This window comes from Dicentrarchus labrax, unplaced genomic scaffold, assembly GCF_905237075.1.
Source record: "Dicentrarchus labrax unplaced genomic scaffold, dlabrax2021, whole genome shotgun sequence".
Taxonomy (NCBI): domain Eukaryota; kingdom Metazoa; phylum Chordata; class Actinopteri; family Moronidae; genus Dicentrarchus; species Dicentrarchus labrax.
The window spans coordinates 18,623,157-18,644,951 of record NW_026136704.1 but is presented as its reverse complement, the minus strand read 5'-3'; the positions used below and the strand labels follow the sequence as shown (position 1 = coordinate 18,644,951).

General features: G+C 41.4%; 1 protein-coding gene across 5 annotated transcripts in view; it reads left to right on the top strand.

Annotated features, from left to right (window-relative positions):
- septin4b (septin 4b) overlaps positions 1-20,897 on the top strand; it is a 36,714-nt gene extending 15,817 nt beyond the window's left edge. For 2 of the 5 annotated variants that reach the window (XM_051396645.1, XM_051396646.1), the window contains exons 2-11: positions 13,620-13,716; positions 13,840-13,926; positions 14,038-14,161; positions 14,339-14,473; positions 15,319-15,436; positions 15,600-15,701; positions 16,420-16,516; positions 16,617-16,779; positions 17,264-17,363; positions 19,063-20,897. In XM_051396645.1, the coding sequence (XP_051252605.1) occupies positions 13,620-13,716; positions 13,840-13,926; positions 14,038-14,161; positions 14,339-14,473; positions 15,319-15,436; positions 15,600-15,701; positions 16,420-16,516; positions 16,617-16,779; positions 17,264-17,363; positions 19,063-19,131 (1,092 nt within the window). In that variant the 3' untranslated portion in view covers positions 19,132-20,897. Of the gene's footprint in view, positions 1-5,660; positions 5,905-10,668; positions 10,796-12,025; positions 12,152-12,861; positions 13,168-13,619; positions 13,717-13,839; positions 13,927-14,037; positions 14,162-14,338; positions 14,474-15,318; positions 15,437-15,599; positions 15,702-16,419; positions 16,517-16,616; positions 16,780-17,263; positions 17,364-19,062 lie in introns of those variants that run through there. The other 3 variants (XM_051396643.1, XM_051396642.1, XM_051396644.1) reach the window with 3 other exon arrangements.
- The last annotated feature ends 898 nt before the right edge of the window (positions 20,898-21,795 follow it).

Sequence of the window (21,795 nt, the reverse complement as noted above, 5' to 3'; positions counted from 1 at the left end):
TCAAGATTAGAGAAGCGGATTACATCCGGGAGGAGACGAACAGATGGAAAGAGAAAGAGGAAAAGGACAATTATGTGTAGTTCATGTTGGAGCCCAGGCCAGTCAGGCACCACCCTAGAAGTCACCAACGCCATCTGTTGAGGGTACAAGTCATGGATCTCTGAATCCTTGTTAAGAATTAGCAAAAATCTTTCACTATAATTCTGGGTTTGTCGTGTAGAAGAGTTGTCTAAATGTAAATTTACTTTTTTTTCACTTGCCAGACTCCATCTGGCTGAAGCACAGACCCACTGTTTAAGTACATATGCTCAGACTGTTGAGGCCACATGGTGGGAAATCAGCTCTAGTTGGCTCATTCACAGGTGAAGCCCAGATGTAACAGCCATGTTCCTCAAGCACAGCTTCGCAGTCCAAGAACCCAAAGCCTGTGAAACAGCCTTTAGCCCAAGTGTGATTTTTGAACTGCTAACCTACTTATTAGTTTCCTAATCCTGAGCGCAGGGCTTCCTCATGTGGTGTCTGGAGTGTCAATCACAGGTTCTTGTAATTTGGGGGCTGCTGCTTGTCAATCACTGATGCTGTTTGGAGCTTAGTGATCTTTGACGTATGAGATAAACAGCTCAATCACCAGGGAGATGACCCCAGGCGGTCCAGGAGGGGTGGCAGGGTAACCAAGGCTGCTTTGCACTTGACAAATATTGGATCCAGATGAAACATCATAATCTTGTTTATTTTTGGGGGAGAAATGTTAACCTATTGTATATTTATCTCCTTAGTCTACTTTATTTGTGGAAGTCCACAGACCAAAGCTGGTCTATGTGATAGATATCTTAAATGGTGCTTGCTTTGGAAAGGAGCTGGTAGAGAAAATTATACCGTACAAATACTTTCTACTTTAGAAGAATTTAACACTTTCAAAAATCTCCCTTGTTCTCACTTGAAGTAACACTTTGCTGTATAATGTTGGTGAGAACTATTGTGTAATGGCTGTACCAAAAGTGTACATGTACACTGACCATCTGCTTTAAGGCCTGTTGTGTGTAGTCGATTGTGCTCTGTGCTTAGATATATATACTGTAATATAAACTGTTTACCACACAACAGCATTCGTGACATTGAAAGAGCAGTGTGAAGCCTGTTTGTGCAGCGATATGTTACCTGTTCTTTGGTCAGAGAACGTTCTGGTATCAGATACATAATCTGCAGTACTGTGCATCATAAATCCTTCCTATGTTTTGAAATTGTGTCCCAAGAGACCGTCTGAGTTATGACAGATGTGGGGACTTTTCCTGTGAAAGGACATTATGAAATGAAAATGTGTTCAGAATTGTTTAAACATGTATTTGCAGACAACGTTTGTGTTTCACAAAGCTTTGGGAGGCCAAGCTCAAATCTGACAAAATAAGGCAGATACTGTTGATGTAGTATTAAAGCTGCAGGTTGTTAAACTCCACTGATTATCTCCCAGGCATGTGTTTAGCCTGTAGAGCAAACTTCAACTTTAGTCAAACTTTTTTATGCATACTGCACATGATGTAATGAACAGTCAACCTCCTACGCTGCCTGCCCTGGGGACTGCCGACTGCGATGTCTTAATCCGCTGTTGCAAAAGTAATGAATCTGAGAATAGTTGAGCTACTTTGTTTGTTTCCCCTGGATTGGTACCTTTGGCAAGACAGGAAACCCAGTCCAGACGTTGATGTAATTTCTCTTATTGAATCTGTTCAAGACACAATGCCAACACTGTTTCAGCAGATCTGTGGCTCCGACTGTAGACTTCACCCTCTTCAGTAGCATTGTGATAAGGCCAGAGCTGGAGCCAACAATCACACAAGGTGGTTTTGTGTTCATGTAATGTGGGACTTAGATGGGCTGGAATTCAGTGTGCAGAAGCGAGGCCACACAACAACCCACTGGCTTCCTTTCACCAGGGCAAACAGAGTTCACCACCCAGCAGATGTTGGCCGTGTTTTGTCTGCTGTCGCCTTTTGTCTCACAGGTGTTGGTTTTTCTTCCGCTCTGTTTGGGTGCAACAAACCTTCCCTAAATAAATATTAATAGCACCTTTCTAGACCAAGTCGTGCAATTTGCTCTTGTTGTTTCTTCATGATTCAGAAACAGGTTGTTCAGCTGTCTATAATTCAGTGGAAACCAATAGACATAATAATTCCCGGTTCTCATTTTGAATAATGGTTGTGGATAAACAGTACAATAAAATAAAAGAAATTATTTCAGGGGAAACCAGACCCTTTGTTGTGGTTTCCGAAGTTTTCAGCACCTTGTGTCTGCTCTAAATCTGCATACATTATACCTTCCATGGGTCTGCTAATGATGCAGTTCAGACTTCTCAAACTGTTGGAAAAGATTACACACAGAACAGCGCAAACACCCCAAGATTGAGAATGTAGTTCATATCACCATAATTGCCTTATTTTCTTCTGTTTTCCCTCTGATTCTTTGTGCATTTACTTTGTAGGGCTGTGCTCTCAAGAGTAATCAGTAAAACAGAACACAATGTAGCTGCAATGATCTTGAAACAGATTTTGGACCAGCTGGAAATCACACTCTGCTGGCAGTCCATGTGGGTCAGTGGGCTTACAGGCTGGACAAGCCACAGGTGACTGTGTCTGACCACACACGACACATTAATCTGGCATCCCACAAACATACTGCAGATACCAGATATGCCTATCCTAAACTCGTGTAAACCTTTAGGGTAATTTAGGGTATGATTAAAATGAATTCAAATGAACAAAGGAATTCCTCGCTTTTAATCTGGAAAAGCCTCTCCTTCTCTTTAAATTGTCCAACGGAACCCACCCCCCCCTCCAGAGCCACATGAGCCTTTGTTGCACCATGCCACCTTTTTAAGGGGGGAACAAACAAAGTTAGAAAATGCTTTAGCTGCGTTCCAACAGGAATCTCTCTGTGTCAGATAAAGAGCTTTAATTGAATGGAGGAGGAAGTGTAGGAAGTGTAAGTTCAGCAGATCCAGCGTCTCCTCGTTCCTCGCTATTGTGAAACAATATTTATGTTCCTGCAGAGGTGGTGGATATCTGCTTCAGAGGGCGTCAGCGGCCACTGCATGTTACTGTACAGCTAAGACATTTCATCCAGTTTCTCAGACAAATTAGTAGAAAATGTATATCTAATTCATATTTGCTGCATATTTGCTGTCTACACTCTGACTACACAGGTTTTCATTCTCTCGAGTGTTCAGAACACCCTGCTGTAGACAAAGTCACATGAGTGTTTGTGCTTGGGCTGAAAGCTGTCCTCGTGTTCAGACCTTGTTTTTACAATATGCATCTCCCTGTAGTACAAAAGCAATATTCGAATTACAATATTTGCCGGTGATGCTCTCTCCTATTGCCAAATGTGCTGGATATGGAACATGTGTGCAGGTTTTGTTTAAGGGCTGGACTTTCAGTGGAATCATATTGTGACAGTATGATCATATAAATGAGTAAATGAATATAACAAAAAGAGGTGTGAAAGTTTTTGCTTTAAATATGTGATGTGTCTGCGGTGAAAAAGCCCTATGATACATGCACACATATTGTTCCACATCTTTATTAAAGTCGAGCTGTTTCCAATCATGAGCAGCAGGTGGCACTGCCCTGCCTCCACTGTCTGTTCCCATGAGGCACAGTGCCAGGGCTGCATCCTCTGCAATAAGTAAATTACATGTTGCACTCACACAGCTCCATACACAGCCGGACAGTCATGCTTTGTGCAGATGCAATCAGTAGATCAGACTCGTGTTTAGTTTGTTGGCTGCGGTCGTGGACATTTTTGAATACCAGTGTTTGTTGGCTGCTGATGTGGGTCCGTGTGCAGTGACTTTTATCAAGGAACTCATTCCAGCTCCGTTGGACCTGAGCCAGACGACCTCACAATGTAAACAGGGACACAGAGACATTTTAATTACGACCAGCAATGCGATCCTAACAGCGCCATAAACTGGCACTTTACTGTCATCTCTAGTGTGTCTGACCCTTGTGTGTGTGCAGGGCAACATATAAGTTAATGCATGTGCATGTGTGTGTGTGTGTGTGTGTGTGCAGCCTGAGATTGTATATCTAAAGCCATCCATCCCTTGGGCGCAGTCAGCCCTTTCAGACAGTCCATGATAATCACCCTCATGATGAGGGACAGCCAGAGAGGATTAAAGCAGACCTGAAGTCATCTCCCCATCTTTCCTTACAGGAAGTAACGTCTCCTGTTTGTTAGCCTACATTTTTCCCGCACCCTATCATCCAGGCCAATTCTGTTCATGTGTCACATTATAAGGGGTTTAAGCGAGGTTTGCCTACTGTGTGGTTTGTCAGACTGGCATGTCTGTTGACCTGATACTATTTATGTTAACTCTCCGTCTACTACTTATGGTAGTTATTACTGTTGTATAAGTTGGCACACTTGCAGTGAGAGCTATTAAGATTGGGATCATGTTACGTGTAGTTCTTCCTCCCATAGGCAGAAAATGAATTCTCAGCTGAATTCTGCCTCTGTTTTCTCTCTCTCCTTCTTTCTCATGTTAAACTAAGAGACTGCAGATTAGATCCCAGCACAGACACAAACTGGGCTTTTCAAACTTCATATCTGTCTCTGTGGTTTAGATATTGTCAGACTTTGGTAAGTCACTGGTCTGGTGACTGTCACAGTCTAAAAAGCCATAGAGCATATATCTTAGACTCATTGAGCTCATTCACTTCTGTACAAAACCCAACTTAATCACAAAGTCCTAATTCCTTAAGAATGAGTGAGTATTATAAGACTTGCAAAGCACAGAGATCCATTGAGATTAATGGAAAAGCTTTGTGCTGTGGCCCACTTAAGAGTGTGTGTGTGTGTGTGTGTGTGTGTGTGTGTGTGTGTGTGTGTGTGTGTGTGTGTGTGTGTGTGTGTGCGTGTGTGTGTGTGTGTGTGTAAGAGAGAGAGAGAGAGGACAGCAGAGAAAGTGTGTATTAGATAAAAAGATTATTTGTAGCATGTAGGCCACAAGTCACTTCTCCTCCCCACACCATGGACACACACACACACACACACACACACACACACACACACACACACACACACACACACACACACACACACACACACACACACACACTGATTTCTCTTGTGCCACTCTGGCCCTGGCACCGCCAGCTGGGAGGTCTGGCTGGGATGTGACGGCCATTGTAAGAAGTTATGTTGATGCATACCGCTGTTGTCTTCCTCTGATGCTCAGACCCCATATCTTTGAATTTTTGAATTCTGATTTGATGGATCTCCACCTCCAGTTATAGTTCATTGAAATTATTTCTGAATCATTGGAGACCCATCTCTTCGTTCATGCATGTGTGTGTGTGTGTGTGTGTGTGTGTGTGATCCTTTGTATGTTAAGGTCTCACATGTGTGGCTTTAAGAACGAGGGCAGGAGAGGCTTGTAGCAGGGCGACAGGGCAGATGTTGTTGAGCTCCCTACAGAGCATCACCTCTTCTAAAGTCAGGACTGCTCTGCAGACGCGAGCAGCCGACACTTCAGCTGCAGCTCATCTGCATATCAGCTGCAGATTGGCCAAAACCCGAGAGCAGGGTGGAGCTTTTGAAATGCTCCAGATGCAGAGTGAGTGACACAGATCGAAGGTGTACCTGTTTTATAAAAGACGTTTCAAGTACAAGTTGGGGGGAGGGGGGTGGAAAAGAAAACCATCTGATTGGTGATTCAGAGAAAATAGGTGTGCTTACGTAACGTGGGGTGCCCTGAAACTAAAGAAGTGACACTCACTAAGGAGCTTTCCAAGGCCTTTTTTTTTTTTTTTACTGGTTTCTGTCTTTCCTCTGGCTGTCTGGAAGGACTACCACTGGTTCTAGAGGGATAATATGGCAGCAAATTCAGAAACAAACAGTGACACAGAGGTATGTGCTTGTTGCTTTCATTCTTGCTGACCCTGCAATCAAATCTAACTGTGTGTGTGTGTGTGTGTGTGTGTGTGTGTGTGTGTGTGTGTGTGTGTGTGTGTGTGTGTGTGTGTGTGTGTGTGTGTGTGTTTGTGTGTCTTTTCTTCCTAACCTTCCAACATAGTTGTCTGTGGCTGCAGGATTTCCCTGTGCATATACAGCGTGCATTTGTCAGAGTATAGATTGTCCACACGAGCTGGACCATGCACGTGAATGCATGTGACCAGACTTCGAACTGATTCTGAACAAGTAATGACAATTTTCTGGTAAACTACTGAGAGAAGCAAGAATATTTGTTTCGACTGCAGAACACAGTGGAGTTGATCGGTTTCTGAGCTTTTGTTCCTCTCTAGGATGTTAAAATGTATTGACCAGGCGTGACAGCTCAATGCATTGAGAGTGTGGTGAGTGTCATCACCTCTGATGGTGCAAGATCAGTAGTTTAGACAGCAGGAATACATTTGGGTAAAGAATGTACACACCTTTACTCTACTGGTATCTTGTTTTTATGCTCCTGTACACACTGGTAAAGTAGAGAGAAACTGTGAGGCTTAATTTTGTTTTCTGTTCTTGAATATTGTGAGTTTTGATCACGTGAAAATTTGCATCAGCTCTATAACTGTGGGAGTGTGTGGTGAGAGGGGGACTATTTCTGTCTCTCTCTCTCTCTCTCTCTCTCTCTCTCTCTCCCTCCCTCTCTCTCTGTCTCTCTCTCTCCCTCCCTCCCTCTCTCTCTGTAGTGAGCCAGCTCCACACAGAGCCCTGCTATAACTATCCAAACAACCACAGCATTCACACAGAGCACACATGGCTCACTTCACCACCTGCTACTGGCCTCGCCACAAGGGGAAACCTCACTGGTATTCAGCCTGTGCATTCCACAACATTCACTAAAGAGGAATAAACATAGAGCGTTGTTTCGAAGCCTTTGAATAGCCACGTTTAGATTCATGCTTTTTTTTCCAGTCTAAAATTCAAGAGGAGCTTAAGATCACAGTGTATATAAATTGGTAAATGCAACCTCACTGTAGGCACCATCTCCCACACTTCACCATCATACAGTTAAGTAAGCATTCCTACCAACAGTGGGGAAGCCTGCCAAGTAAAAATGATTTAGCATTCAGTGAATAATAGCATAGTAATTATTTTAGCTCGATTATAAACGACTCTGTCGACAGCATTTCCTCCTGCGCTGATATGTGCTTTCATCATAGAAGGTCAATAACAACATGCTTTATAGTTTCTTTATGACTTCTGGCAGCTTCTGATTGCATTTCCCATGTCATACAGAAGAATTTGAAGTGGTCTTTCCCCTGAGAGCTGTGTTTCATGCAACAAATCATCATCTATCAGCACTGTGGCAGCCAAACCCACTACCACCATCCAACAGTAACAAAGCAGCGTAGTCAACCACAAAATTTGTTTACGTTGAATTGGGTTTCATGTCCTTCAATTGTTTCTCAGGGACTGCATCGGCCAGCCATAAAGGTTTTAGTCCCATAATAACATAAATGATGTCCCACATCTGTCTGACATACTCAAGAGGTTACTTCTCTTACAATGGTCTCCTTGATAAGCTTTGACCTGAATGGGTTATCATTTGTTTTGTGTAGTCTTGCAGCAACCTGCCATTTGCCCCTCAGACTGCTTATTAAATTTCATTAAAATGATTGGATCCCTTGCTCTGTTACTGTATTTGCAATAAACTTCTGGTCAAATTGTTACTTTAGCCCCAGTTTACTAAATTCACATGACAAACAGGACGTTCCAGGCCAGCGTCTCCTCGAGAGTGGAGATCTTAGATTGTGTAAGCTGAAGTAAGTTCAGAGGCATCAACACATGCATTGCAGGAAATGCCAAAGAAACAGCTGCTGACAAAGTAAGATATGTTGCCGTTACCAAAAGGATTAATGTTTCTGTCCACATACCTTTGTTTAATTTCCTGTCTCATTTATTTGTGAATGAATGAGTCATTTTTTAAGTAATGTGAGGAAGTCTTTAAAGCTAAGTAGACTGGAGTCGTTATATTGAATATGAAGGCTCATTTGTCACATTGTAGTACTGAAGCCTTTGTGTTTTTAGCTTGTCTGAGGCATTTCCAGTCACGTGTCTCGCTCCAGGGCCTCAGCTATTTTCTGCCACTTTGGACCTGAACCAGCCACACTGTGGTTTCACCTGGTCTGAGGCGTATGTATTCTGTTTCATCACTGACAAACCCTGCTTATTAGTCATGATGAGCTAACCCTCAAGAGGAGCTGAAATGTCAGTTCGGCCAGTTATGGAAATTGTAATTGGTTCAGGTCTCAGCTGTGACTCGTTCCAGTGGGAGAGTCTGTGTGGTAGCCTAATGAAAATGTGTGAAATTGATGTCAGAGCCCATTAGGTTTTATTCTAGTTCTAGAAGACTGTTTTCACATCATGCAGTTAATATCATAGAAAAGGATTAAGGGAATTTCTGTAAATCTCTTACATTTAAATAGTTTTTTGAGGTCAGGGTCAGACATTGAATACTTTGTTCTTTAAAGACTTTTAATCGACTAACCTGGAGGGTTTTCTTATTTTGAAAGGACAAACTTAATGGGGTTTGTGACTGTTCAGCTTTCCTGTGTTGGTATGGCTCACAAGAGCTGTATTGATGTTGTATCGCCAGTCAATCATATGTTTCACAAGTGTATTGATTTATCCGGTTCACACACATGATGGCCTGATATTTGTTTTCTATTGGCTTTGGTCTGGAAGTGGCCATGCTTTTCAGTTTGAACACACCAACTCACAGGAAATACCTTCCTATGAGACTTCTGATCTCACACAGTTATTGTCACATAGTACATGTTAGACTTGTGATGATAGTAGAACGTTTTATACTTAAAGGTTCAGTGTGTAACATTTAGGAGGTTCTGTTAGCAGAAATGGAATATAATATTCTATGTTTCCATTTAGTTTTCAGTGAATATTCACCTGAATATAGGAACTGTTATGTTTTTACTGCCTTACAATGACCTGTTTTTATCTACAGGCGCTGTGGGTCGCCCTCCATGTTGTGAACCACCATGTTTCTACAGTAGCCTAGAACAGACAAACCAAACACTGGCTCTAGATAGGGGCGTTGGCGTTTTTTCACGTATTTCGCTGCGACTGTAGTTTCTCCTTTGCATTTGCAAGGGGAGGGTGAAGCGAGGGAGTTGCGATCTACACTGCTAGATGCCACTGAATCCTACACACTGGACCTTTAACTTCATGTTTGGAAGAGTTGACAAGTTCTATCTCAAGACCCTGCACAGTCAGACTTGATCTGTGGAAAACAGAGTTCAGTGAGTGACGCAGAAGAGCGATTCAGTGGTATTAAATTCAAGCGAAGGATTGAGTGCTACTGCTTCTGTGCGACAGGAGAAACTCGAATGGCTTAATAATGTTAGTGGAAATGTTTGCATGTGGAAAAAGTGCACACAGTAAAATCTGATCAAATCTCTCTTCTCTGTTGAACTTCTAAGATTACTTGAGTGTAATAATTCTCCCGTATCCCTTTTTCCTGAAGGAGGTAATGGCAATAAAAACGTCAAACCCCCGAGCTTTTCCTTCTTCATAAAGCTGCTCTGATTGGACAGTGTGTCCTGTTGGAAAGCATGATGTCATTGATAAATGTCATTGTTCTTGAGTTGTGTTAATCTCCGGATTTCTTGTGAGATCCTTTACATCTTCTTTCTATTTTTTCTTCCAGCTGCTTGTTATAATGTCAAATATGGAGTTCAAGAGAAAGTAATAAGTGTGTTTTTGGCCACCTGAGCAGCCAGAGAGGCATCATGCGTTAACAGAAAAATTCCATTTACAATTAAATTCCTTCCCTTCTTAAATGCCTTAAAAGCTTTTCAGCTGTAACTGGGTTTTTTTAATATCCAGGCCTGGCTGGTTCAGTGGGAGAGGAAAACGTTGCACCGTGTTCCAGTTTTGACTTTGCCAGTTTGCTATATAAAGCTGCTTTAGAGTGCATAGTGGAACGTGAATGTACTACATGCCTCATCGATTAGACTTAAAGACAGCGTAACCTGATAGTGTTCGTGGCTTAGAGAAGAAAGCTCTAAAGGTAGGGTCAGGATTCAGGAATGTCACTGAAGGAAAGTGGTTTAACTTAATAAAGAGACACACTCCTCAAAGTTTTAAGTTTATAATGTGCACGTTATATATATCTGCATTTATTAGTGGTTATTATGAGTTTTGTCCCAGACATTATGTCATCATGGCTTTGTTTGTGTCTGTAGAGTCAATAGTCAGATTACATTTGGAGCAACTTCCTGCATAGATTTGCATAAGAATGAGGAAATCTGCTTAATGCTTAATGTGGTATGTGCAGACAAGTACGTAGGCATATAAATAGTTTATAATTAATTCATCTATTAGCTTAATTAGTGAACTCATTAGCATGGCAGGTTATGTTTAATATATCTGTGATTATAATGGGACGTTAAGCAGCTCAAGTGGCTCTACAGTGGATATACAGGATGGAGTCTCTATACGGGTTGTTTGTTATAACTCTGCCTTCAGGGCTTGTCATGGAGAATTATAGGTGTGACATAGTCTACATATGTTGTGTCATGTACAACTTGCAAGTGTTAAGATAACTAAGTGTAGCCTGCGAACGGTGACGTGCGGCTCGTCAATTCTGCTGATCAGTTCCCCCGCGGCGCTGAGTGGCTCGATGGGGCTGAAGGGCGCTGTGTCCTCTGGGATGGAGGCGTATAAATGCTGGAGCCTCTGGTCCTCTGCTTCCTGCTGCCTGTCAGAGTGGGCATGAAGAGCAGTGTACGCAGAGGCAAGAAGAAGAGGCTTTACGTGCTGATAAAGGGGACCACAGGTGAGGCACTGCAAGAGAGGAGGTGAGGCACTGTGTAGACGGAGGTTGGGGTGGTTTGTGTCTTTTATGATCCGTTTTTCTAAAAGGAAGAAAGTGTTTTGGCTTTATTGTTGTTTATGTGTATGCTGCAGTTGTGATTTTAGCAAGAGATTACGTCTGATTTTGTTGAAGTTTGGTTTTCTTAGCTTCCTTACACCAAAATCAAGCAAAAAAAAGTACGAAATTGAGCGATAAAGTTGTTAGAAATTCTATTCCGGCGTTGTCAAAGCTTTGAAATCAATCATCTCTTCTATTTAGGTCAGAGGGTCCACCGTGTTGGACATTGATCTCTGTGCTTTGGTTGTTGCACAGGAAAGCAGGTCACTGATTTCCTAAACTGTGAAACTATCAATTTCTCTTAGCCCTAAAGCTCTAAATCCCAGCATAATTAAAACAGTAGGCCACGGATGGAAGACATAAACCACACAGGGTTTACATGAAGGCTTTTCTAACTCTGGTTAAACAGTGATGAAGAGATATCACACATAGTATTGGATAAATTGATGAAGAACTACCACCAGACTGGAAGTGCTTTCCAGTGAGAATATTAACATGTAAGGGAATAAAAGTAATCCACAGTGGCTCTAGACTTAAATTAAATTTTGGTAGAGGTGTGTCTCGGTGCGTTTTACTTGGGTTACTTTCAACGACTGTGTGATATATGTAACCACAGCTGGCACAGATAATCTTATCTGCTGGCACTGACATCGCCTGGACCTGGTGAAGTTTTGGTGGCGCCTGAAAAACCCAATATGGTGATATCAGATTAACTAATAACACAAGGCAGTTGCTGTAACATCAGGAGGCCATTTTGGGTCAACATTATATTGGAAGACTGTGGAAACAACTGCCCTCAAAACGCCATGATACATCGCTCAGTCATCTCTCTGGTTACTCAACCAGACAGTCGTCTTATCTGCTCTGCAGTCATACCATTTCCTGTGGTAAATGGTATGATGATGTTTCATGTGTCGTTACTTTGGCCTTATTTAATCATTTGATGTTTTTTTTTTTTTGTCTTCATCTGTCGTGCTTGTCGTACCGCTCCCGGCTCTTGAACCACATGCACCTCATTTCCTCATGCCGGACTCTCTGCGGTCCTGCTCCTTCCTCTCCTCATGTGACCCCCCCTCCCATTCTTTTTAAACCCTTATAAAACCTCTCCGTGTGTGTGCTCCCTTCTGGTTGGAGATTGCAGAGTGCACTGTAGCCCCAGTTGCAATGGAGGACAGTGACCACGAGGTTCACTCTTCATCAGACGAGCAGGACTCCTGCCCTGCCTCCCCTAATCACAGCAGGGACCATGATGTTGAACAGGTACCAGTGACACCCCCAAAACCTCCTGAACTCTACAGCAATCATACTGGACAGTTAGAAGTAAAAAAAAAAAATATTTTGGTCGAATGAACTCTCGTTTTCCAAAGGCAATATGAATTTTTCATTCACACCAAAAGTTGTATCTTGGTGCTTCATGTGTCCTGCCACAGCAACCCACTCTACCCCTCAGCTAATGTATAGTACATAAACATAACATGATTCACAGTACAGCTCCCGTACTGAATTTAAAAGGCCTCATTGCTTTCTGAGAGCCACTGCATTATTTATCTTTGTACTCAGCTAGCAGGGAGACTATAGTCTGTGGGACTGGGTGGTAACTGGAGTCCAGAATATGCTCAGAAGCCTACACTTCAGCTGTGTATCCTCTTACAGGAAAAGCTAGACTTTGTTATTTTTTACCTTCGCTTTGTGACAGTCTAGTGTGTATTACCCCTGGAAATGTAGGAATTTAGCTCTGCAAAATGTATGAAGTAGTCAGGAGATTTATAATCCACAATGTAGGACACACTAGACTACTAGATGCCTGGTATTATTGTTCATGGTTCCTGTTGTTCACCACATTGTCTGCCCTCTGGATCTCTGTCCCTTCCCCTATACATGGACCCTTGACCTTTCCTCTACCTATCTCTGCCTCCACCCTCTATTTTTTGCCTCATCCATCCCCCTTTTAAACCATGGCGTCTCTCTAGCATTCGAGCCACTCAGAGGACTCAGAGGTGGAGAACATTATGCAAGACCCTCACCACCAAGGAGGGCACGAGCAACACCATCATGTCCACGAGCCTCATGATGCAGACAGGGAAGCCGAGGGCAAAGACCGCCCCCACACCCCCTCATATTTGCGCCCCCCTGTGGCGGGCAGGGCGCAGTCGGATTCAGGTTCAGACCCCTTTTTACCGCAGAGCAGAAGTGTGGAGTTTGACTTGTCGACCCCCGTCAGTCCCACCAGGCCCAAGAGCCCCTGGGGTCGATTTGACCCGTACAACAATAATGAGGTAACACAAGGAGGCCCAGACACGGAAACCCAGAGAGGGGAGACCAGATTTCAGTGGTTTTGTTCTTCTTTTAAAGCGATGTTGTTTGTGTGCTGTAACGTGTTGAACAGTTTATCCTCATACTGATGAATGTAGTTCCTGTGATGTGAAAAAAGGTTTGTTTAAAAGAAACAAATATGTTGTTTTATGTGGAAAGAAAAAAAAGGTTAATTCGTGCTTATTTTCTTCTGGTGGAACCAGTGATTGTGGCTCTGTGATGGTAGCGTTGCTTTCTGTTTGTGTTGTGTTGTTGAAACTTTTTGTGGGAAAATGCTACATACTGTGAGTTTTTGGAGTCGTTGATAACAGTGTTGAAAGATGATTTTTACATAAACGTGATACATATATGTGTATTATATGTGATAATGTATGCTTCCCTTATGTATTATTTGATCTTTGTGTGCATTTTTTAGGACCAGGACAAGGAATATGTGGGTTTTGCGACACTGCCCAACCAGGTGCACCGCAAGTCAGTCAAGAAGGGATTTGACTTCACGCTCATGGTGGCAGGTAAATCCTCGTCTGCACATTAGCAGACATTTGATCTTAAGCCCACCTTTTACTCTGAAGAAACTGCTAATCACAAAGTCTTAAACCTCGTTCCTTTTTCTCTTTGTTGTTCTTTGTTTGAAGGGGAGTCTGGCCTGGGAAAGTCCACCCTGGTCAACAGTCTGTTTCTCACAGATCTTTACAAAGATAGGAAGCTGCTCAATGCTGAAGGTGAGGTTGCCACAGCTTTTGAAGTATTGTTTTAATTCTGTTTGATAAATATTTGCCCCCCGTGTCATGGCCGATATTAAAAACAGTGGTCTGTTTGTGTCATCTCCCTAGAGCGAATCACACAAACAGTAGAAATCACCAAACACACGGTGGATATAGAAGAGAAAGGTGTTAAACTGAAGCTCACGATCGTGGACACCCCTGGGTTTGGGGATGCTGTAAACAACACTGAATGGTACGGTATCTTTAATGAATAAAAGAACCTGAAATGAAAACAAATGACCAAAATGAACTAGGAATCTTTAGACTACAGCTAGATAACCTAATTTTAGCTCTGCTGTGTTTAAAAAGTCATGTGCAGTAGTTTTGCATCGCCTCAGAGACTGAACGTCCCAGTGTGTTTCTGCTCTAGCTGGAAGTCAGTGGCTGACTACATCGACCAGCAGTTTGAGCAGTACTTCAGGGACGAGAGTGGCCTCAACCGCAAGAACATCCAGGACAACCGCGTACACTGCTGCCTCTATTTCATCTCACCCTTCGGTCATGGGTATGACAAATCTAAAGTGCCCACACGGGGATTAGTTAGCCTTCTGCCTCTCTTTTATCTCTCCTAATAATGGAGGGATATTAGCCCCTTTTCTACCGCAGTACGTAATGTCTGTGCTGGCATTCACATCAGATCAGTATCAGTATCTTTACTCACCCTAAATTACATAGTATATCACAGCCTCGTGGATGCTCATACACAGCTTTTTTTTCGCCACCTGAGTAATTGAGGTTTATGGTAAAATAATGTATTTACTTACAGTGCATTCACCCCATAAATTGTTAATGCAGTGGGGTTCCTGCTGAGAGTTAAAGCAGTTCTCTGCTGCCTTCAGGTGAATTTACATCTGCTGCAGTGCTTTCGCTTTAATCAGTTGTTTGCACTGAGTGCTGATGTGGTCCTTTTCACCGCATTTGTGCACATGTACTGTTCCACATGGCCGTGCTCATTAAAGAACAAATATACCATAAAGCTCAAGTAATGCTGCAGTGCATGTTTAAAGTCATGGTGGTGGAAAGACTGCTCCCTCTGTTGATGAGCGTCAGTCATTACTTCACATCAAGAGGTCACATAGAGAGCGAACCTCTGATTGAATGTCTTAAAACTTATGTCAGATCAGTGTCTTCAGGCTTGAACACATCTTGATCATCACCAAGATACATTACTTGTCCCATTGATAGACATCGTATATAATGGTTAAAATTACCACCTGCAAGCTATACACTTCATCTGTATAGTAATAGTTACTCAAATAATCAAATGAAAGATGAATTATTAAAACCCTCTCTGTGTTTTATCGTGTGTCACTGTGTTTAATGTGTACGTGTGTTTCGTATTTCTTCCAGCCTGCGGCCTTTGGATGTGGAGTTCATGAAAGCTCTGCATGAGAAAGTTAACATCGTCCCCATCTTGGCCAAAGCAGACACACTCACCCCCAGTGAGGTCAAGAAAAAGAAAATCAAGGCAAGTTGTTCTCAGTTTATGTTTTAATCTCATAAATGAAACCGTAGTTATGTTGCAGAGATTCACAGAACTTATTAATCAGTTTCTGGGTGAACAAATAAACTCCACTTGTATCATCACTGATCAAATTATTGAAGCTTTCACTTCCTTCACTTCCCTGTAGATCCGAGAGGAGATTGAGCAGTATGGTATCAAGATATACCAATTCCCCGACTGTGACTCTGATGAAGATGAGGACTTTAAGCAGCAGGACACTGAGCTGAAGGTGAGAGCCAGAGCTGCCATGTGTCTCTGCTCTTTCTTTGCAGTGTATTTCAGAATCAGAATCACTTTCATTGGCCAGGTATGTGCACACATACTTTTGCAGCGTAGGGGAAAAACACACAGCAACTGGGTGCTCACGTGGATCATTATATAACCAAGAATAGACATTACGCAAATATGAAGTAAGTCATGATACAGTTTTATGTTCTATTTAGCTGGATTTAAAATTTTGTTGTCCTGATCATATCACAGAAGATTATCCAATTAATAGAGTGAAGTGATGTTAAAATGAATATACAGGAGAATATAAAAGAAGACCTTGGCAGTCTGTCCACTACTGACTACACAGTCTTGATGAGTCAGCTGTTCTTTGCTCTTCTGGCACCATAAGCTGCCAGTGAGGACACAGTCAGAGTGCCAGGGTATCTCTCTTTGCCTCTGATAAGAGCTCCGTGTGCAACTGCAGCACAGGAATGACAAATGAGAATAAGAGATGGAGGAATTTAAATAATGAATGGGAAATGGGGGGTAACAAAATATGGTCTGTCTAATGAGAGTAACCAGGAAGGGAAAAAGGAAGGAAAGATGGCAGTAAGAACGCAAATGTGGAACAACAGCAAACATCTGCACATCTGCACTGCACCACTCACTGTTAACAACTCATCTACACCCTCCCCTGCCAATTTTAATTCAGTGATCCTTTCTGTTCCCCCAACCAGGAAAGCATTCCCTTTGCAGTTATTGGCAGCAACACAGTGGTGGAGGCCAAAGGGAAGAGGGTGCGAGGCCGTCTGTACCCCTGGGGCATCGTAGAGGGTAGGCCCAGTCCCCTGGTCCACTTCACCATTTCTAGCATGATAACATGTTGTATTGAGGTCTGCATTGTTGAAACTGATCCTCACACTGTGGTTTGCAGTGGAGAACTCGGCACATTGTGATTTTGTGAAGCTGAGGAACATGCTTGTTCGCACACATATGCAAGACCTGAAGGACGTGACCCGGGAGACTCACTACGAGAACTACAGAGCCCACTGCATCCAGAGCATGACCCGCATGGTTGTGAAGGAACGCAACCGCAAGTACGCTTACGCAAACTATACATCTATTAAAGATATATATTAAATATCAAGAGATAATATAGAAAATGTAGACATTTAAAGATTAAATATTGCTGAAGAGAATTCAGTTAAAGAGACGTAATCCACTTCTTGCTTCATTCACCTTTAAGACATTCAGATTCATATCCTTGGAATTTATTTTTCTGTGTATTTAATAGGTTAAAAATGTTCCAATATATATCTTCACAGACACATGCAAATGAGTTAATCTATTTCCAGGATTTCTCCTATTTGGTATTTTGCTGTGAAGTGTTAATGAGTTCTGTCAGCAGCATCAGGAGAGCAACTAATTACACGGTGCCAGAGGCAGATTTACTTTGCATGTTGTGTTTGTGATGATGATTGTGATAGAATAGATAGACTGGTAGTTTCCACTAAGACACTGACGTCTACTCTTATATTGACGTTACATTAAATACAAATTAAACGTTGAACTTCTCTGCAGTAAACTAACCAGGGAGAGCGGCACAGACTTCCCCATCCCCGTGGTGCCCGGAGTAGCGGACAGCGAGACAGAAAAGCTCATCAAGGAGAAAGACGAGGAGGTACGGCACGCCGACCACGAACCGGACTCGCACCAACAACATGATCACGAGCACAAGTCTGAACACAATTTTGACCACCACGAGCACTCAGACACTCAGCCCAACCTAGAGACACCCTTTGACTATAAGGGAGACGAAGCCCTCTGAGTGTTTTTCGCACACCCGGGTCATGTTTTCTGGGGTTGACAATGAGTAGCCTCACAAAACATGAACTGGTGTAATTACACATTCAAACCCCCGCTCCCCTGTCCTCGCAAGTCCTTTGGACCTTTGAACTGTGGGTAGGAAGAGAGCTTGCCACATAAAAATCATGCACTTAAGGCATGATTACCTCTGTTTTGTACGTGCACTTACTCATAGAGCTAGAGTTACATCCAGGTAACAGCACTGATATGGGAATCACTGAATATGTTGAATATGTTGCTTTATACTCGTGGTGTCATGATGGTAGCAGGAGCCGGCTGAAGTGTAAATCCTTGGAGGTCATCATGTGTAAAAATCCAGGGTTTTTTAGCTGTTGTCCAGTTTTTGACAACCTCAGATTAAACCTTGTAAGAAATAATCTTTAATAACTCTGGAACAGGTCAGAACTTCTCTAAACTTTAGTGCAACTTGGCAGGTTCAACTCTGTCAGCAGGGTGCGAACACCAACAGCAAGCTACTTATATAGTTAGAATACAGCAATAATGTTCTTATATCCAAGGGCTAAATAAAATGCGTATGAAATATAATATAAATTGTTTATTTGTCAGAAATATTCCTAGATTAAATATTATTATAAATTATTAATATTTGTATTCTTTACATGCTGTATGAACCTAGTCACTGCGATAACTTCCCGGTTAATATAAATACAGCCGATGATACATCTGTTCATGTTCAAGTTCCCTCCCTCTTCCCTCCAGATCGATTTTATTTTACCAAATAAAGAGACCGTTTCTCCTCAGTTGTTTTTTTTTGTGTGTGTGTAACCAACATTAAAACGTGGTTCAACATGACAACAGAGCTGCAACGATTAGTCAATTAATTGATTAGTCGATTGACGGAAAAGGAAGCAACTATTTTGATCATTGATTAATCGTTTCGGGGGATAAAAAGCAGAACATTTTACGGTTAAAGCTTAAAAGCTTAAAGTGTGAGAATTTTATGTTTTTTCTTGTCTTAAATTATATTAAATTAAATATTTTGGGGTTTTGGACTGATGTTCGGACAACCGCGAGCGATTGGTCTTTTCTTAGTTTCCTGCGGTTGTGTAGACTAAATAAAGTAATTGATTTAGTGTAAAAAATAATCGTCAGGTCCAAAAATCTTAACCGTAACACTATACCTCTCACTCACTATGTGTGTGTTTCTGTATTACAAAAAGCCCATCACAGCACAACGTTACCAGTGTTATGATAAATGTGAAAAAACAAATATTTGAGTTTGACAAGAAGAAAATGCCATTTGACCTCCCTAAAACTAAAGAACCCATCATGAATAATATTGCGTTGGTGACATTAAACACTCTGAAGTGCAGCTGAAGAAGCAGGTGAAAGAGCCTGTGGTTCCCTGTGGTCGATCAGCACAGGTCACGTGATCCGAACAAGAACAGACTGATCTCGCGAGTGTTATTGATTTGTTGTCTGTGCAGTCATGTGTAAATAATAAACCGCACCGTGGGACCAACTAACACTTCACGTCTCATCTCTCTTCACAGTTGCGGCGGATGCAGGAGATGCTGCAGAGGATCCAGGATCAAATGCACACTCAGAAAGACGCCTATTAACGTAAAAGACAAGCGGTCACATTCTCTTTAACTGGGATTTAAAAAAGAAAAAAGAAAGAAGAAAAAACACCCAGGAAACCTTTATTCCTCTCTAGAACATTGACATCCCGACGTGTCCTCCCAACCACCACTCAACCTCATCAACAGCATGTTACACATCGATCAGGGACCTGCGAGGAGGTGGTAAAATGTTCTGACATTTGCAGCTCAACGACTCCCATCATCCTCTCCAGAGTCTCTGACATTAAGACACCACCGCTGCAAAACACTCAAGCCTCCACTCTACTGTTTCCTGTTCTGTCAAAACTTTAACGTCAATAAGAAACAAGGTTTGTCTAATTTGAGGATTTGTTTAGTCGTCCGTAAGTCTAAGGAGTCAAATATCTTTATTTAGCCACATGATCACAGGGTTGTATTTTATTTTTTACATAAGGTCTGATATGAGGTTTACATGTGACGACCTGCTCAGATTTTTTTAAGCACAATTTTTTCTGGTGCTTAAAGTGTTTATTTTTACTATCTCTATAGGTCAACATGCATATATACTGTAATAATTTAATTTTCTATATTACACTCAAACATTTGTTCCATCTTTTTAAGTGTTTCTATATTTAACTACACCCCTTCTACACTGCTTGACATTAAGTGTGGATGATTGTTTGATGCAGATTTTCCCTCAGCCGAGGTTCCTGTTGGTCCATTTGGTTTAATCTTTATGTGAGTGATTGTTCAGTTTCATTTAAATTATGTTTTTATCAGTGTCATGTGCATGTTAATCATAGTTGCCACCTCTGCTGCCTGACAGCATGGATGTTAGTGTCTCTGCTCAGTGTTGGCCACTCTTAACTCACTGCAATGCTTACTGATCGCCATATCAGCATTTAACAATAACTTTTTATTTGACAAAGGAGTTTTGTCATATTTCCCCCCAGAAACAGAGTCACTCTCAAAGTCAGTTCATCTCACGAGGGCCGATCACGACCATCAACAGTTCACATGTGAGAGCTGGTGACAACCGTTAGAGAAGATGAGGACTTTGATTAGACAAGACCCTTCATTTGCATGAGGTGAGTGTCCGAGGGGAGGGTCGCATCAGAGGGCCACGCGGTGTATTTATTTTTGCATGTGTTGTTGTAAAGGTAACTCCGATTGCAGATCAATAAACTGATCAAAAGGTTATTTATGGGCAATGAAAATATGTAGCTACTTAATTGTTGGGGGGAAAATACTGAGAAGAGGTGGATTTTTTTGTTTTGGTTGGTTATAACTATATTTTAATTTGAAGGGAACTCATATGTTGGATGTGTGCTAACCTTAATGTTTATCTTATAACCAAAGCCATCGATGACAAACTTAAGTGTCCTAAATTTTTGATTTTTTTTTTCCTTTTGTGTGAATTCGTTTTCTATTGACACAGAGAATATTGTTTGGAAAAACTTGTCAAAGCCAAGAGTAATGATCAAAATTAATGAATGAACTTGATTCTCTTGCTAATAGTTTCTTTGTTCCAAGTATAAAACCCCTTTTTATGTAAATTAAACGACTCTGCCATGTTGTGTGACCTTTGTTACATTAAAAAAATACATTCCTCTCGCGTCTGTCCCAGAGTCAGGTATTACTTTTGTTTCTGAATTTGTTTTATATTTGTCTTTTGTTATTCTACTTTTTGGAGTATATTTATGTAATAAATTTATAAATGAAATGCGGATGGGGAGGACAATATGTACAAATTCTAATATTGTAATAAAAAAATGAATATAATTTCATGTCTGCATCAACACTGGGTTTTGTTTTGTGAAAATGTAAATGTGGGATTAAATGCGATGGCTTGACATTAATAAGAGTTTAATTTAACTAATTTTAATCAACTAATCCTAAATTTACCACCATTGCAAACCGTGTGTTAGAGGCTACATAGTTAAATTAAGTAAAATAAGACTTGAGTTGTGGTCTTCAGGTGTCGTTGAGTAGCAACGGTAGTTAACTGCTAGTTATTTAGCTTGTTTGTGTTTGGATAAACTTTTATATATTTCTGTCCAAACAACCTGCATTGTAATGAGCCCTCGTTGGAGCTTACAGCAACCCGACCACTGTTGAGGACGGACGCCATCTTGTCACTACGTATGCTAGCAGGAGAAGCTACATGAAAATGAGATAAACTGTAAGTAACTTCTTACTTTTATTTTTAACTTTTGCTAGCCTGGTTGTTACACATATTTCCAAAAAAAAAAAAAAAAAAAAAACCTCTCTGAGTATTAAGATGAAGAACGTTCTCAGAGGGGTTTTAGGCATCTTGCTGTTTGTTGACACTTCAGTGGTTCTTTAAAGATCTTTGAAGTGCTGTTCAACTGTATTGTCTTACACAAAAAGGTGTTTTAAATATTTACTCTACCATTACTGATATAAATGGGGTGGATATAATATATCTCCTGATTTAAAATGTTAAAAACAGTAAAGCTTCAGCAATAAATCAATATTCAGACAATTGACCAACAACTGTTTTAAGTTTAAGTCTTCTATGAGCTCTGGGAAACTGGAAAGGACATTTTTCACAACTTTATTGCGTTTTATGAACCAAAGGAAAATAACCAGATTAATTGATAAAGAAATAAATCTTTGTAAATAACAATAAATCCCACTAGTCAAAAACTGGTTTGTATTGTT